Source organism: Vigna angularis, chromosome 4, assembly GCF_016808095.1.
Source record: "Vigna angularis cultivar LongXiaoDou No.4 chromosome 4, ASM1680809v1, whole genome shotgun sequence".
In the NCBI taxonomy this organism is placed as follows: Eukaryota; Viridiplantae; Streptophyta; class Magnoliopsida; order Fabales; family Fabaceae; genus Vigna; species Vigna angularis.
In genome coordinates, this window is record NC_068973.1 from 13,635,387 (window position 1) to 13,653,019 (window position 17,633).

The window sequence follows — 17,633 nt, forward strand, 5'->3', positions numbered from 1 at the left end:
CAAGTACATACTCAAACGCGGAATTTTTTTATACTACTGCCCTTTTTCTTTTGGGGGTCTCTTCTGTCCAAAAACGACTGATTCTTTTCCTTCTGCTCACCATAACGGATTTCTTAATAAATATATTAATCCTGCATTTAAATTTCAATAGTTTTTTCTTTTCAATTAATTTAATAGCATATTTGATAGTGGTTAATTTAAGAGAAATAATAATTTGCCAAAAAGGTTTGTTCAAAGAATTGAATGAAAATTTGTTATTTTTAATAATAAAATAAACTAACTTTTTCTTAATGAGTTGTTAGTATGCATCCATATTTAAATATTTGATTGAAGTCTTCTGATCAACCTTTGAAATTTACTATTTAGGGTCCATTTGGAAAAGAAATGAAATGAGAGAGGAAGAAATAAATAAATAGAAGTGAATTATAAGTGAGAACAAATATTGTTTTAATTGACGAAAATAAAAATAAAATAAAGGGTGGAGATAATTTTTATCCATTTGTTTAGTTGGATATAAATATTAAAAGAAATAATATATTTAATGAAAATAAATATTTTGTTTGACATTTGAAATGTTTATGTTTGAAAATATGTTTTTGTTTATCATAATTGTGTATATTATGTGACATCTCTATTTTAAATAACTATACTATTTATTTTATTTGTACCTAAAAATAAGAGATAAAAAGTCTTATCCTTTTACTCTTGTAATTATATTTATTTAAAAAAAATCATATATTATTTAAATAAAGTCTAAATAATGAAAAAAAATCATTAGTAGTTTTTATGAAATATTGTACTATAATAAAAATAAGGCTTAATTACCTACTTAGTCCCCATGTTCGGAGGTAATTTGTTGTTTAGTACCCGGTTTTAAAAATGTAGGCATTTGATACCTATGTTTTGAAATTTGTATCAATTGAATCCTACCAACTTAACGCCGTTATAATTGATAACGTTTTTCTGACTGTGTATGTGATTTGTGCAATCGTGGCAATGAGGTGGCTTAAGTGACTTGACGTGGCAGGCTGAATTGGGAATTTGAAATGGGGTTACATTTTTTAAATTGGGGAAATAAACTAATTAGGGTTTTTTTTCGTACGTTAAAAAACATTACGAATAGTAAGTTAGAAATTGGGGATTTTTCATTCATTGTTGTGGTTGATAGTGTGGAAGGATTTGCGAGCAAAGGTTGATACTGAGTGAAGGATTGTCGTGGTTGTGGAACGAGATTTGTTGAGCGAAAAGGCGTTGTGAAGTATCTTGCGGTGTGTCAGCTATTGCGGCGGGTGAGCGATAGCGATAGCGGTATCCCTTTGGAGGCGGAAAGGTGAAAGGTGCAGTTTTTATGATTTCTTTTATGTAGTTTCGGTCCCCCATGGTAATATGTTGGATTCTTATCCCCTTAGTGTGTCATGTTGTGTTCCTGTCGTGGTCCCCTTTGTTGTGTTTGTAGTGGTCCCTTTCTTTAGTGCCTGTCGTTTTCTTATGCTTATTGTTTGTATGTTTTTGGTTCCCCATGAGTGCGTACTGTTTTGTGTACCTTAAGTGCGTACTGTTTTCACTTTCGTATTGTTGAATGTGTGGTTGTTGTTTATTGTGTGGTCCTTGCGTATTTATTTAAGCATTGAGACAAAATGGAATGTTGTAGGTGAATCCAGAAGTTTTGGTGTGATTAACTTTGTATGCCTAATTGTTTAATAGCTGTTAAAAACGTGGCATCTTTACAATGCATGTGAAGGTCATTAAATAATGATAGTAGATGCATGTGAAGGTCATTACATAATGATAGTAGATGCATTGTAATTGTTGTTTCATGTTTTGTACATCTCTGTTCTTTTCCAAATGTTTAACTTAATCTTTTTTTCCAGATTTTGGTCTAGATCCAGATTTACAGGAAGACCTGTTTGTGACACACTTGTTAATAACATTTCAGAAGGATTTAATAGTGTGATCTTAGATGCAAGGGGGAAACCAATCATAACAATGTTGGAAGAGATTCGTATATACTTGATGAAGAGGTGGGCATCCAATAGAGAGAAGATAAGTAGATTTCAAGGTCTCATTTGCCCCAAAATTCAAAAGAGGCTACAAAAAGAGTTACAGTACACAAAATATTGGCTACCAAAGTATGACAACTTGTGATTTCCTTTACTATTGTTGTTTATACTGTTTCCATTTAACATTCATTGTTTATGATTTTGCAGTTGGTCAGGGATGCAAATATTTGAGATCTGCCATACATCCAAAATAGATGAAAAGTATGTCGTTGATTTAGAGAAAACAGACTGTAGCTGTAGAAAGTGGAGTGTATCAGGAATTCCTTGCTCTCATGCACTCACAGCAATGAGGTTTTTGAACATGAATCCAAAAGACTTCATCCCGCACTGGTTCAGAACCTCCACCTATGAAGAAACATACATTCCAATCATTTTCCCTCTCAATGGACCTGATCTATGGCAAAGGACTTCATATCCTTTTCCCTTCAAACCCATCAAACATAACATCCAGATTAAGACCTTTTCCCTTCTCTGACAAACCAAAAGTGATTTTTCCAAATTCACAATCTTTCTCCTTTGCCACCCAATTGTAGTATCCCTTTCATCAACATTATCTTCACTGGCCCATTTGAAGAAATTACATCCTCGCACTTCTTCATTTCGACTACGCTGTACAAAACATGCAACCAAAATCATCTCAGCCAAAACCAAATAAATGTATCCGAAAATAAAAAACACCACGAAGGGAAGAAACCTTGTAATTAGGGCAGCCCCAAAAAGGCTTGCCTTGGTTCTTAGCAGTTTTTGCGACTCTCAATACGGCAAGCTCTCCACAATAGCATATTTGTGTGCCAAGCATTCCTCTTGATGAAGCACCACGACAGCTCCCCCGTGAGCAAGACGAACAGTCATTCGTTGACATTGCGTCGTCGTCCACACCAACAAAACAACCCCAACCCCAAAAATGAACCACAATCAGAGAAGAGAACAGGGATACGACACCCACCTCAGACGAAGCAAACAACGAAGGGCACCCCACCTCAGCGACCTTCTTCACCTCAGAAAACAACAATAGTTACTCAACATAGGGCACCCACTTCACACCAACCAAACAACGAAGGCCACCCCCACCTCAGTTCACCTCTTTAACCTCTGCTACTAGCTACCTATTAAAAAAATCCTAATTAGTTTATTTCCCCAATTTAAAAAATGTAACCCCATTTCAAATTCCCAATTCAGCCTGCCACGTCTTAAGCCACCTCATTGCCACGATTGCACAAATCACATACAATGTCAGAAAAACGTTATCAATTATAACGGCGTTAAGTGGGTAGGATTCAATTGATACAAATTTCAAAACATAGGTATCAAATGCCTACATTTTTAAAACCGGGTACTAAACAGCAAATTACCTCCGAACATGGGGACTAAGTAGGTAATTAATCCTAAAAATAATTAATAAAAAAATATTTCTTAATATATTAATTTTTAAACAATATATATACAAAGAGAAAGAAGATAAGGTAATATTAATTTAAAATATCATTATTTATAATTTTGTAATATATAAAATAATAAAAATCAATGAACTATAAAGAAAATTATATATATGTTGTATTATTTTTTTTTAGTACTATGTGTACTTGTTTGTATGGTATATAGATCACTTGGTAATCATCATATTTTGTTATCCTTAAAAGATGTTCAAAAATATATTTGTTCAAAAAGAATCTAAGTTTGGTTCTAATGAGTTAAGATCAAATCGATGTAAGAGTATTTATGTTTGGGAAGTCCCTATTTGGTATATTATGAGCTAAAAGGCAGTTGGGTCTAAGGAAATTTTTACTAAGTAAGCGAATATGATGATAGTAACCTAAACTAGGATATTCACGGACCAAACTTGGGATTATCTTATACCTGCTCGTCATCGACAACATATGTAGTGAGTATATATCTCTTATGTGAGCCAATAATGAAATATAGGAAAACACTAAAACTTAGGGATTTGAATAGTATTTTTAAGGCTCTTTTACAAATAGTGATTAGATGGGCTGCATAGTAGTATAACACACTTAGTTAAATATAACGTTTGAATGGAAACGTTGTTTGAAAATAAATGTTATAAATCACACTTTAGTTTTTTTTTTGTTTGCTCAACCTGAGTTATGTTTAGTTCTCCCTTAACAACCTATTAAGAGGTTCCACTACATTTTACAAAGATTATAAAGAATGAAAATCATTCTTGATAAACCTGACTAGAATGAGTTTAATCATTCCTCGTATCCACACTAAACAATCTGTCTAGAATGTTTAACTCCATTGAGTTAAACGATATATACAAGTGTTTGAATTCACTTATGAATATAACATCATAAGTGTTTTTGTTTATTACAAGACAAAAGATAACTCTCGTAGAAAGGATATATGAATAATACAATGAACTTCTGAAAACTTGTAAAAGATCTCTTCGCATATAAGTTACAAAAAAAAATAAGTGAACGTATAACAATCTTGATAGAAAAAGTTCTCTTTCTTCTCTTCAACACTTATCTTTATATAGATGTCTTCGAAAAAGATTTGTTACTTAGAGTTTTGACTTTCTTCTAGGTATGTAGCCTTTGTGATAAAGTTAGAAGTTATGTTGCTTCCTTATAGAGAAACTATGTTGTGTACAAATGAGGTTGTTCCTTTTGAGTTGAAGAATAACAGATGATGCATTCTTAAAACGTAGTAATGTAGCCATATTTTTTATGCTTTCTCCTTACTTCTTTTCTTCTCTCTTCTTCAGCTTCTACCTTTTTCTTCATCCCAAAAGTTGCGGATGTTGTAAGTATGGAAATATAGTAGAAAGCGAGATATGATAATAATTTTTTTTCATATTTTTGTTTGCTCAAGCTTGCTTTCATCATTTTCCTTCAAGTTGAAGATCTTCAGACGATATAGGAATTGAGATAAATTAAAATTGAAATGTTATGATCTCCTTTTAGTGTACTCTCTTTCTTTTTTTCTCATATCTTACTTATTTTGATTGCTTCTTCAACTTTTCATATCTTAATCATATTTATTGGCTTTAAGAGCATTAGCTTGTATATGTACTCAGGTGAAGTAGAGTTGATCATTTTTTAACATACTATCCCTTTATTTTTCACTCTCTCTTTTTCACCACTTATTTCTTCTACATTTTTCAACAACAACTTTCTCTTGAGCTGATCTTCTTTATATATATATATATATATATATATATATATATATATATATATATATATATATATATATATATATATTACTTCATGAGATTATCATTGGATATTGAGTTGATTATCAAGATAAGCTTAATAGACTTTTCTAGTAACTTGGTAAGGCTTAGGTCTACATTGTAGAGTAGTAGAGTGTGACAGAGTAAATGGCTTAAAGGAAACATTCCCAGAATGTTCCTTTTCTCTCACAACATATTTTTTCTTGGATGTTGTTATTTTGATTATATCTTTTTGCTTTATTGATCTATACAAATATCAAGAAATAAAGTATACAAGCATTAAAGTATTTTTTCGTACATGCATTAAATGTTTTGAACGTTGATAATAGTTAAGTAGTGTAGTTTGTTCAAGACATTTTATCATTTATTATTTCATTAATAAATGCATCCTTTTGTAAGACAAATGTATATTCATTAGATGATATAAACATAAGATGCTTTCTCAAAGGCTAAAGCATTCTACAGTCACTTATTAGATGATGTTTTCTCTAGAAGGCTTTGCTTGATATAATATTGTACTGAATGAAAAAGTTATTTTAAGTTTAGTGCTATATAAGAGATAGACTTTTGTTTTCATGAGAAGCTAGTTTATTTTTCTCATATAGTCTATTGAGAGATTTCAATGAGTGACACTTTATTTTAGATGTTGTTTATGATTTTCTAATTCGTACAATAGAAATACCACCATGTGAGGAATGTGAAAATATTTTGCCCCAAGTCTTCGAACGAAAAGAACAACTTTGTGAAGAAGTCATTCATAACCCTAACCCTTTGCTTTTAAATTTGGAAACAATAACTTTGCTCACTTCAGGACGAATCAGCAACAACCTTAACCCTTTGCTTTTAAATTTAGGAACAACAAATTTGTTATCTTTAACACGAATCAACAATTGTCCTAGCCCTTTGCTTTTAACTAACTACTTCAATTTTAACATTTTCACACACATTGTCAAGTCATTTCAACTCAGCATGCCACATAATAAATAAGTATACAAGTTGTAAGTGTTTTTAATGTTGTAAGCAAAAAGGATTAACCTGGACTATTTTTACAAAATATAAGACTTTGTGAACTTTTGAAAAAAAATAGAACAACTTTAAATATACCATAGAAACTAAGAAACCAAAATAAGTAGTATACCTATTTTTTATTTGTAATCTATAATACTAAACATTTATCATAAATTTTATCTTCTTTCACAAAATATAATTTTAGCCTCCTATAGAGTTAGTTGTCTAGCCTATAAATTAGTAAAGGTTAAACCCCTTTAGTTGTCCCTATTTTTGTGGGTTTTCCCCAATTTGATCCTCGTTTTATCAAAATCCCAAATTTAGTCCTAAAAAATGTTAATTTGAGTCAATTGAGTCTCTATCGTTAAATTGGCTTAACAAGGTTAAGTTTTTTATGAGGTGGGAGGTTGACGTGACCAGTTTTTAAAACATGACAGTCTGAGACCTTTATATGTGGCATTTCATAAATAGGGATTTTAAAACGTGGCATACGCAGATGAGAATGGATTTTAAAAATAGGGTTTCTTAATGGATTTTAAAACGTGGCATATGCAGATGATAATTTAGGGATCTAGGGTTCATTGTTCTTGAAGATTAGAAAGCACTTGAAGTTTCGAAAGAGGGAAGTGAGAAAGCAGAAGACACAACAATGTCTATGGGTCATTCGTGTTTATCTTCCACTTGCAGTAAGTGTCAAAAGCAATTCCGTTGTGTGAGCTCTGGTGGAGATGAAGGCTGAAACAGGAATGTGAGCTCTAGTGGAGATGGAGGGTGGAATAGGAAGGACTCATCACTGATTTGTCATTGTGGAGAGAAGTCTGTGTTGAGGACTGCGGAAACCAATAAGAATCGAGGCAAAAAATTCTAGGGTTGCCCTAAGTATAAGGTTGGAAGTGAAAATGTTAGATGCAACTACTTCAGATGGTGTAGTGATTAGGGATTTCACAAAAGTGTTAGTTGTGAAGTGTTGGAAGCAAATGATGAAAGGTTGTTGAAGAGGTTAGAAAAATGAAAGTGATAAGAAGATTGATGTGCAGAAAGTTGTGATAGGTCTTGAAAGGTGGATGAAATTTTTGGTTGGGGTTGTTACTGTTCTATGCGTAATGAACATCATTGTAGTTGCAATGTTTAATGGAGCCATGACATCTGGATATTGGGTTACCACCCAGAGGTTGTTTCCATTAATAGGATAGATAATAGAGGAGTAAATTTCTTCATACGTTGACTTTTGAAAGCATAGAGGTATGTAGTCCTATGCATCTATGTTGAGAAACCTCATTGCTGCCAATGCATGAACACAAGGTATTCCATTGATGTTCCATTTTCGACAGGAGCATGAATATTCATTTATATTCACCAAAAACTTGTCCCCACTTTGGGACATATGTCTGACTTCAAATAACCTTTGTGCAGACCAGCTGTGAACATAAGCCAACATTAGTTATTCAGACCATCTATGCTACAAATAAAGAAAAAAATACATATCTCATAATTCTTTGATACTTGGGAATCCAATTCTTTGTTAGTAGTGCCTCCTTTTGTAGTCTATTGAGTACTTTTGGACAAATTGATGACTTAAATGACCTTACCATTGACCTATTAGTGACCCATCTCTTCATCATGTAAAGTCTGATTTCCTCCAACATTTTAATTATTTGTTTTGATCTCGTTTGAACCAAAACACTATTAAAGGCTTCTGACATGTTATTTACCAAGGTATCAGATTGTGTTGTGCTTTGTGAACCTTGATCTGGACCAAAACCTTCAATGAAGATGTATGTCATACAATCAGTATGTAAAATAATCAGAAAGTAAAAGATATTTAAACTAAGAGTGGCAAACCTTGGAGAAATAGCTATCAAGTGGTGAAAAGCGTCTTAGTTAACCTCTTTGATACTTCTCATCTCTTTCTCCCATTTTTTGTGGGTGGGTTGTTGTAGCTGCCCTCCACATAAGCTTCTTAAGATTCTTTCCAGGGAATTTCTTCCTAAAGTTTACATATAAATGCCTTACACAAAATCTGTGTGCAACTCCAAGAAGTACATCTTGTACAACTGGTAACAGACCCTGTGAATGAGTGAGCAACAAGTTAGCTGATATTGATTTGAAGTCATTTTTATAACATAAAAGACAATGAATATACTGTAATTTACCTTCTGTTGATCTGATATCAATGTAAGTGAAGAACACACCTCAGGTCCACCTAGGTCTTCAATGAGTAGCTCCATAAACCATGTTCAGGTCTCCTTGTTCTCAACCTCTACGATGGCATATGCGAGTGGCAACATTTGATCGTTTGCATCTCGACCAATAGCAGTTAATAGCTCACCACGATGTCTGCCTTTCAAAAAGGCTCCATCAAGGCCAATGATTGCCCTGCATGAGACAAAGCTATCTTTGCATGCCTTTAGGCATGCGTAAAACCTCTAGAATATTGGTTTTCCATCATTTTCTTCAACTTTGACCTTGACTGTGGACCCTGGGTTTCTTGCTAATAGCTCATAAGCATAATCATAAATTCTAGGTTTAATTGCTTGCATTGTCCACAGTTTGGCTGCAACGTGTCAAGTTAATCCATCTTTTTAAAAAAGTTTCAATTACGTCCAAACTTGGTTTAAAAGTGTCAATTTTGTCCAAACGTATGTAAAATTTGCTTCAATCAAGTCCCTTTCGTTAAATCCACATAAACGGACGTTAATTTTTTTTCCTCTCTCCTCTGCTTCTCTGCTCTGCTGCTCTGCTGCTTCAATCAAGTCCCTTTTCAGTACATTATTTTGTTTCAACTATATTAAAAGAGTTAAGAATTTTGTTATTTTTCTATATAAAGATTAGCATGGATAATAGATTTTGAAAGAAGGATAAATAAAATATATTCCTTTAAGATAATTTTTAGATTAATTAGAACCTGACTAATATATATATATATATATATATATATATATATATATATATATATATATATATATATATATATATATATATTGTAAATCAAATGATAATTCGTTTATTTTTTACGTGACTTATTTTTTTTTTCTATTTGCATCATGTAATATAAAATATTTTATAAAATTTATTTAATAGTTTTTACTGATTCGTTTTTTACATTTTATTAATTTCTCTTAGTAAATAAACATTTCATAAAATAAAATATTCAAAAGAATCAAATTGTGTAAAGAAAAAAAATTAAGATATTCGTAGACTTCTTATAATTTCACAGATATAAATATACTTTTAACAAATAATCTATTTGTTTATTTTTCTTGATTTTTATATTTATTTGATATAATATAAAATATATTTAAAATAATGTATTATACCATAAAATCAATCAGATTATATAAGAAACAATATAACAAAATAATTACTAGTTATTGATACATTCAATACAAATATATGATTGTGTAGGATATATATATATATATATATATATATATATATATATATATATATATATATATAGTTTTGTATTGTTTATTAGAACATAGTGATATTTTCAAAATAGTTACATGATATAATATATTAGATTTTGCATGCAAAAAAAATGGAATAATATATTGTTTAATCATATTAATTTACAAATTTTAAAATTTTAATTAATTAAAAAAAATAATTTATCTATTTAATATATATTTCTAAAGGAGCAGCAGAGCATAACAGTAATGTACTGAAAAGGGACTTGATTGAAGCAGCAGAGCATAGCAGCAGAGCAGAGAAGCAGAGGAGAGAGAAAAAAAAATTAACGTCCGTTTATGTGGATTTAACGGAAGGGACTTGATTGAAGCAAATTTTACATACGTTTGGACAAAATTGACACTTTTAAACCAAGTTTGGACGTAATTGAAACTTTTTTAAAAAGATGGACTAACTTGACACGTTGCAGCCAAACTGTGGACAATGCAAGCAATTAAACCTAAATTCTATTATATTGTATAATGAAGGACCCTTCCACTTCGTGTGATGCATAGGCTTTCGCCTTGTAAGCCATATTCTTAGATATTGCTATGTTCCATTTCCTACTAATTTTACCCTCAACTTCATCTGCTTCTGTTTTATCACCATCACCTTCATCAACTTGTATTCTCTCAACCTCAACTTGATCTGCTTTTGTCCTCTCACCATCACCTTCATCAACTTCTTTTCTATCACCCTCAACATCATATGCTTCTATTATCTCAGCTTGACCAACAACAACTTCTACCCTCTCACCATCAACACCTACCCCCTCATCCAACTGTTGTGTTACACCATCATCTATAGCCTGACCAAACTGTGCACCCTCACCACCCTCATGCACCTCAGGTGCAACTTCGTCACCTCCTTCATCAACATTATATTCAATCATGTGAATCACATTAGGTTGAGACACAGTGTGCACAACATATAAATGAACTTGACCATTTAACCTAGCTAAAGTGACTATATGCATGACACCTACATCATCACACAAGGCTTCTAGCCTATCATCTAATATAGGACCACATCCAACAGAAAATCACAAATCCTTAAATCCATCGTACCTGAGACCTTTGACTACAGTCACTACAACAAAGTAACTCCACAAGTCAGGGTCAAAATACATTGTATCACTTTCCACTTCATACTTCAGGAAACCATCGTTGACGAACTTTCTCCCACGGTGAATAACAACCTCTATATCATCGTCCATCACATACAACACAAGCAACAATATTCTACACCTAGAAATAACCTTAAAACGACAAAAAACACCGCTTATTAAAGTGATAATGACAGAACAAACGAACTTTAACTATGGGGGACCACAAGCACAATATGCAAACATCACATTTTTGGACAACCCCAACCCCACATTAAAAAAAGCATTGCCAGAAAAGCACCAAATATTAAATTCATATCTATTTATAGTAGAGATACTAACCTTCTACCAAATTCCACTCCAACCACTTCACACACATGTTGAAGGACTTTGCGATTCATGTCGAAACTCCAATTACGAAGCTCCAAAGTCCTAATTAAGCAAATATTGTCTCCACTAAGGACTTTGCGCAAGGTTGCGATAACTCTCATCTCAGATTTTTAATCCCAAATTCAATTTCATTGAACCCTAAATCTCATTTCAGAAATCTTTATTATTAAAATCTAAAATATTGACAAATTTCACATATAAAAGATATGAGAATGCCACGATTTAAAAAACTGACCATATCAACCTCTCACCTTATATAAAAACTTAATTCTCTTAAACTAATTTAACATAGACCCAATTAATTTAAATTAACATATTTTAAGACTAAATTTGATGAAATTGAAAAAAAGTAAAGGGATTTAACTATATGTAGACACGACAAAAGAAGCTAACTAATGGGTTAAAATTTTTATTCTGATTCACTGTTTTTTCGATGACGGACGGATTTGTAGGGTCTAACAGGTTTTGACAGCAGAGAATTTGGCCGCCTCGAAAATGGGAGCTCCTGATCTCTCACATCACGTGTTCGAAGAAGGTCACGTCAACTGCTGACTGGATTGCTGTGCATGCGCTCTATCACCTCCTCTTTCCTTCTAGTACTGTCCAAGAATCGCTTGTGCTTAGTCCCCTCTAGGAAAAAAAAAAGTGCTAACTTTGGTTTCTGTTTCTGTGCATTGTTAAGGAGAGAAATTTGAACAGTTGATTGAGAAGAGAGGAAAAATGGGTGGCGAGGAACAGGGAGTTTCTGTTTGTGCTGCCTGCACCCACAACTGTCTATTGTTCCACCAACCCAAACAAACCTCACCAACCTCTTTCTTCAAGTTCATCACTAGACAAGATTATTTAACAACTTTGGTTCGTATTTTACTTTCCTTTTTCAAACATCAACACCATGTCTTACATATATAACTTGATAAACTGTTGGCAGTGATATAATATTATACTGTTTATACCAACTCTTCAAAATGTCCCAAAAATCTGACCCGCAGCATTCTCACTATTAGCCATGGAAATAAGTTTAGACAAAAAGATTAACCCCTTTTTGACCAAATGAGATTTTGGTTTGAACTCTTCCCCATGTATACCCGATATCGATTTTTGCTTTTGTAACAATGTACAAGTGATTTTCTTCTTTCATGGCGCTTAGTACATTATACAGCCATTCATATTATTTTGTTACCTGAAGCAGATATCTCAACACAGCCTGCATTTTGCTTTGGTCAATCCAATTATTTTCATACTACTCTTTTTTGGTGTATTTATCTTTATATTGACCATGGGTTCTGATCTTGTATATTATTGCTCAAAATCTATTAAACTGCAGTGTATTCCTCCTGCTTTTAGTGGTATTGTGGCCAGCATGGTTAATAAGAAAATCAATCTCAATGATTCAACTGGGCAGCAGTGGAAGGTTAAAGTATCAGAAGTTAATGGTTCATTTGTTTTTGGGGAGGGATGGAGTCGTTTTTCATCAGGTCATGGGCTTAAAGTTGGCTATCTTTTGGTACTCAATTACATTAAGGATTTGCACTTTGATGTCAAGATCTATGATACTTCTGCCTGTGAAAAGCTTGGTCTTCCTGAAAAAAGAAATCAGAAGAAAAGAAGTAGGGGCAAAATTGGCTCACCAGTTAGAGATGGTATCTTGGTCAGACAAGAACTCGATGCGCCAAGGCAGTGCAGCAAGGTTGACTTAGTAGTACCACAAAAAGCTAAAGAGAGTGGCCAACATGTGCTCATACTAGATCACAGTGAAGAAGACCCATGTCGTTCAAAAAGCCTAGAATTTGACCAGAGCCATGAGGATGATGGGACCATGAAAAGTCAGAACGGAGATTTAATAGTTTCTAATGTTGATTATGAATCCAATATCGTTGAAAAGGATGCAATGATATGCAGTAAGGATACTATGTTTGAAGGGGTGTTGAGTACTGAAGTTGCCTTGGATATATCTGAACTTCGAATATATGGAAGAAGTGCTTCTCTAGAGGCAGACACATATACATATGACAAGACTTTTAATTCGAAAATTGAAGAGAACAAAGCCATCTTGTCCAACAGGGAAGCTCAAGAGTGCCAATTTTCCAAGGCCTTAGGTACTACAGTTAATAGAGTACCTTCATTTTCATTTCTAGAGACTCAAAGCGGGTATAGGATCAAATAAATATCATCCTATTAAAGCTGATTTGTCTTACACACTTGTAGTGCTTCACGCTTTTAATTATTCTCTTGTAATGCATGCCATGATTTCCTAGATTCTTGTACTTTGCATTGCATTATTTTCAGAGAACTGATCATTCTGCAATATCTATGAAGGAACATACTTTACATATTGGTGATTTTCACGATACCAAACAGAAGTTCAATGGGATCTCAAATTCATTGATGCTCATATTCATAATGGTGCATCTTAGTTTATAAATATTCTCTCAAACAAGCCCTTTAATTTACCAAGATTATTAATCAGTTATTATGATTACAGGTAAAATGAAGAAATTTCCTGTGGACATGACTCCCAACTTGGACAGCTCCATGGATGAATTTCATTTAACAGGTGTTTTCTATTCTGTTACCGCTGTTGAAATTTTTTATCACTTCAAATCTCGTTATACATGCGTTCATGTACTTGTCTGCATCGTTGTACACGGACAAGTTCTCAGTTTATATGTATTTCCTCCTAGGAATCCCCTTCTTTATTTGCCTGAATCAATCGATTCTATTATGATTACAGGTGAAGTGTCTAAAAAGTTGAAGAAAGAGCTTGTAACTCTCAATGAAATGGAAGCAACAGGTGTTGAATCCCCCTAAATCACTTTTCGTGAATCTACTTCTCTGTACTTACTTGCAGTACCAGATTCTGACTCATGGATAATTTTTCTGTGTTATTGTAGGATTGCCCAAGGAAATCAACGGACTGTTGAACTCTGACATATTTAATGAAGATAATGCGAGTCACTTTAAACCTACACAGCTCTCCTGTGTGGTTCCTCATGATAACGTTTTCCTTGTACAGTATTAACAGTCCCTGATCGACCTTGTCTCCATTTATTTTCTTAATAGTTTATCTTGTAAATTGATTTTTCGTCACAAACTGGGATTATGTTTATTTAGGACAAAACTTAACTATAGTTGCTTGAATCAAAATTAATGTTTCATCTTGATACCCTATGCTATCCTTTAATGCCAACTTTTGCTGTCTGGACTAATGAGATGAAATTCCAATTTTGATTGGAGATCAACACTGAAAGCCTGTTATACTAAATCTATTATGTTCTATCAGTATGGTTACATTTCGTTAATTACATGATAGCTACACTACACACTTGGCAAGAGCCATTCCATTTTGTATTTTGAATGCCAAATTGACTATTTTCATTTAGCTTCACGATGTTCTTTTATGTTTGCTTGTTCATTCTTTCATCTTTGTTTGAGCACTTGTACTTATCATTGCTGCAGGAATTGCCCTCATGCCTGCCTTTGATTCGCAAGGTAAAGGTAGATCAGCAAAGGAAGATGTTAGTATTTCTTCGGGATCCACTGAGGAGATTGTGGCCGGTGTATTATCATGAAAAACCACATTTGAAATTACTGGCACATGGATGGTTAAATTTTAGCAGAGCTAATAACATTCAGCCAAAAGATGAGTGTATTTTTGAGGCTGAGGTTGATCCTGAGTGCAAGTCTAAACGTATCTTATCTGTTCAGATAGTCCACAACAAGTGATGTTTGTTGGTATATTATTACAGAGAAGCATATGCAGTGTTTGTGTCTGTTTTCTTTTGGGTACATGCTATAGACTCCTGTACCACAATGGTTGCTTTTCAATGAAGGACTTGTCATCTATTTTGTTAAGTTTTGTTTTTTATGTAATGGAATCAATCAGTAACGTTTCTGGTTTCTGATCCAACTAGTATCAGTTACTCTAAAACCATGGATACTGCCAATGTTTGTTTGCTTAAGTCATTTTCAATTTTTCTTGAAACAGCTAGTCTCGAGTCGTTTCAATCTGTCTCCTGATCTATTGGACTTATAATTAACGTTGAAGATTCTACATGGATTACTAGGAATTTGTAAACGTAAATTTTGTATTACAAGCGCATTTTTGTAGAATTAAATTAGATTAAACTTCATTTTCTTTATATTTTAAATAATAATTTTTAAATTCTAGAAAAGCAGCATCTCTTTTTTTGGTTATTGTCAATACAATGTTTTCCAAATTTCAATTTTTTATGCCGAATATATGAAATGAACAATAGAAGTTGTCCGGATGACTTTTAATAGTTTTATATTGTTTAAGAGTTATTAAATATTCATTTCACTGTCCGATACATCTTTTAAAGACGTAGTTTTAGTCTTTTAAAAATAAAATAAATTAAAAATTTGGAGGAATTAAAACTAACCTAAATTTTTTTATAAGTCAAAACATAAATTTATTCTATGTATAAGTGGTTTTGAATAATAAAAAATCAGAAGAGAATAGGATAAAAGTTAAATTTACGTGTTTTTTAGAACTCAAAAAATGATTAAGTATTTTTTTATTAATTATGTTGCTTTATGTAATGAACATTAAACATATATATTACATTTTTCAGAATAATAAATGCATTTATTTTTATTTAATTAAATGCATTTCCAAAATTGTGTAGAGAATTTTTGGGGGTGTGAATTACTGCTGTGAGATTTCTCATCTTCAATATGACCTACTATTCTTTGTTTTCATGATCAATCCTTTGAGCATGAGTTGGTTGTTGAAGAAGCATATGTGAGAATCAAATCAATGATGAAGCAAATGATCCTACGTAGCAAGAGAAATGAGAAAGCACACTTTCTGACAGGATTAAGCAAATGATCCTACGTAGTAAGAGAGAGAAAGTAAGATTCAGAGTTTTTTAGTGAGAGAGAGAGCCGAGAGAATGAAGAAGTTCTGCTGGGGTTTTAACCCTCACAAGCACAGATCAGAGATGAAGATGATGATCAGAGTAGAGAGAAAAACCAGAGAAAAATGCACACACAAAAGGTACTGAGTAAAAACTTAAACTTTGTATTCTGTTTTTTGCTTTTATAGTAGTTCAAATACACTGAATCTGTTTTCTGTTTTTGTTTATTCTAACACTCCTCCTAAACAAAAACTTTTAATCGAACAAAAACATGAATTTTCTGAAGAAAAACACTCTTTTCACCGATTGAATCGGTGAAATTTCTTCTCCTACGATTCTGAGCCTTTTGGACCGATTTTAATCGGTACAAACACTTCCTCCTTAGCATCCGAGCACTTTCCACCGATTAAACTCGAAGAAAGCTCTTCCTAGGTCAAACTCCTCCTCTCCGGCAGAAACCCTAGGTTTTCGCCCTCTTTCTGGTGCGATATTCACAAATCTCAGCTCGCACCATTCCAATCTGCTTTCTGAGTGACTGAAAACGTTCACTTTTGAGGGCTTTGGTGAGTATATCTGCTAGTTGGTCTTCGGATCTGCAGTGTACAACATCCAGTCTACCACTATGACCTGTTCTCTGATGTAGTGAAACCGGGTCTCAATGTGCTTGCTCCTGCCGTGAGATGCAGGATGCTTGGCAAGATCTATGGCTGACTTGTTGTCAACAAGTAGCCTCACTCTTCCAGTTAGCTCAATTTTCAACCCTTCTAGTAGGAATCCCAGCCAAGTTGCTTGGCAAGTAGCTTCACAGGCAGCTATGTATTCTGCCTCACATGATGACAAGGCAACCACTGGTTCCTTTCTTGAACTCCAGGAAATTGGTGTTCCTCCCATGAAGAAAATATAACCAGTCGTGCTTTTCCTGTCTTCCTTATCACCACACCAGTCTGCATCTGAGTAAGAAGTGATTTGCACTTCTTCCCCAGTCTCTCCTCTTCCCAATAGTATTCCATAGGAGTGAGTGCCCTGCAAGTATCTTAGAATGCGTTTAACAGCATTCAAGTGTGACATTCTGGGGCATTCCATGTATCTACTCACCACTCCAACACTGTAACTCAAGTCAGGTCTTGTGTTACAGAGGTATCTCAAACTCCCAACAATACTTCTGTAAGCTGTTGGATCTACAACTTCTTCATCCGGCTCCTTCTCAAGTCTTAGTCCCACTTCAGCTGGGGTATTAGCAACATTACAGTCCACCATTTCAAACCTCTTTAGTAGATCTAGAACATATCTGAACTGGTGCATCACAATTGCATTCTCAGTCTCAGTAAATTCTATTCCAAGGAAATAACTAAGCTTTCCCAAGTCACTCATCTCGAATTCACTTAACATTTGAAGTTTGAATTCTGAAATCAGCTCCTCACAGCTCCCCGTGACTAATAGGTCATCAACATATAGGCATACTATTAGCTTCTCTTGTCTGCCACTGTGTTGGCAGCACTTCACATACAACCCGTGTTCTGAAACACACTTCTCAAAGCCAATGCTGC

General features: G+C 33.5%; 1 protein-coding gene across 2 annotated transcripts; it reads left to right on the forward strand.

Annotated features, from left to right (window-relative positions):
* Nucleotides 1-11,619: 11,619 nt before the first annotated feature.
* Nucleotides 11,620-15,137, forward strand: LOC108331069 (B3 domain-containing protein Os01g0905400). 2 transcript variants are annotated; one of them, XM_017565685.2, is made up of 7 exons: nt 11,620-11,805; nt 11,892-12,064; nt 12,534-13,305; nt 13,692-13,763; nt 13,941-14,000; nt 14,101-14,216; nt 14,666-15,137. In XM_017565685.2, exons 2-7 carry the CDS (start codon nt 11,930-11,932, stop codon nt 14,930-14,932), a joined length of 1,422 nt encoding a protein of 473 aa, XP_017421174.1. In that variant the 5' UTR covers nt 11,620-11,805; nt 11,892-11,929; the 3' UTR covers nt 14,933-15,137. The 2 variants fall into 2 exon arrangements, with proteins under 2 accessions (XP_017421174.1, XP_017421175.1); XM_017565686.2 differs by having other exon boundaries at nt 11,620-12,064; nt 14,101-14,221; nt 14,666-14,823.
* The last annotated feature ends 2,496 nt before the right edge of the window (nt 15,138-17,633 follow it).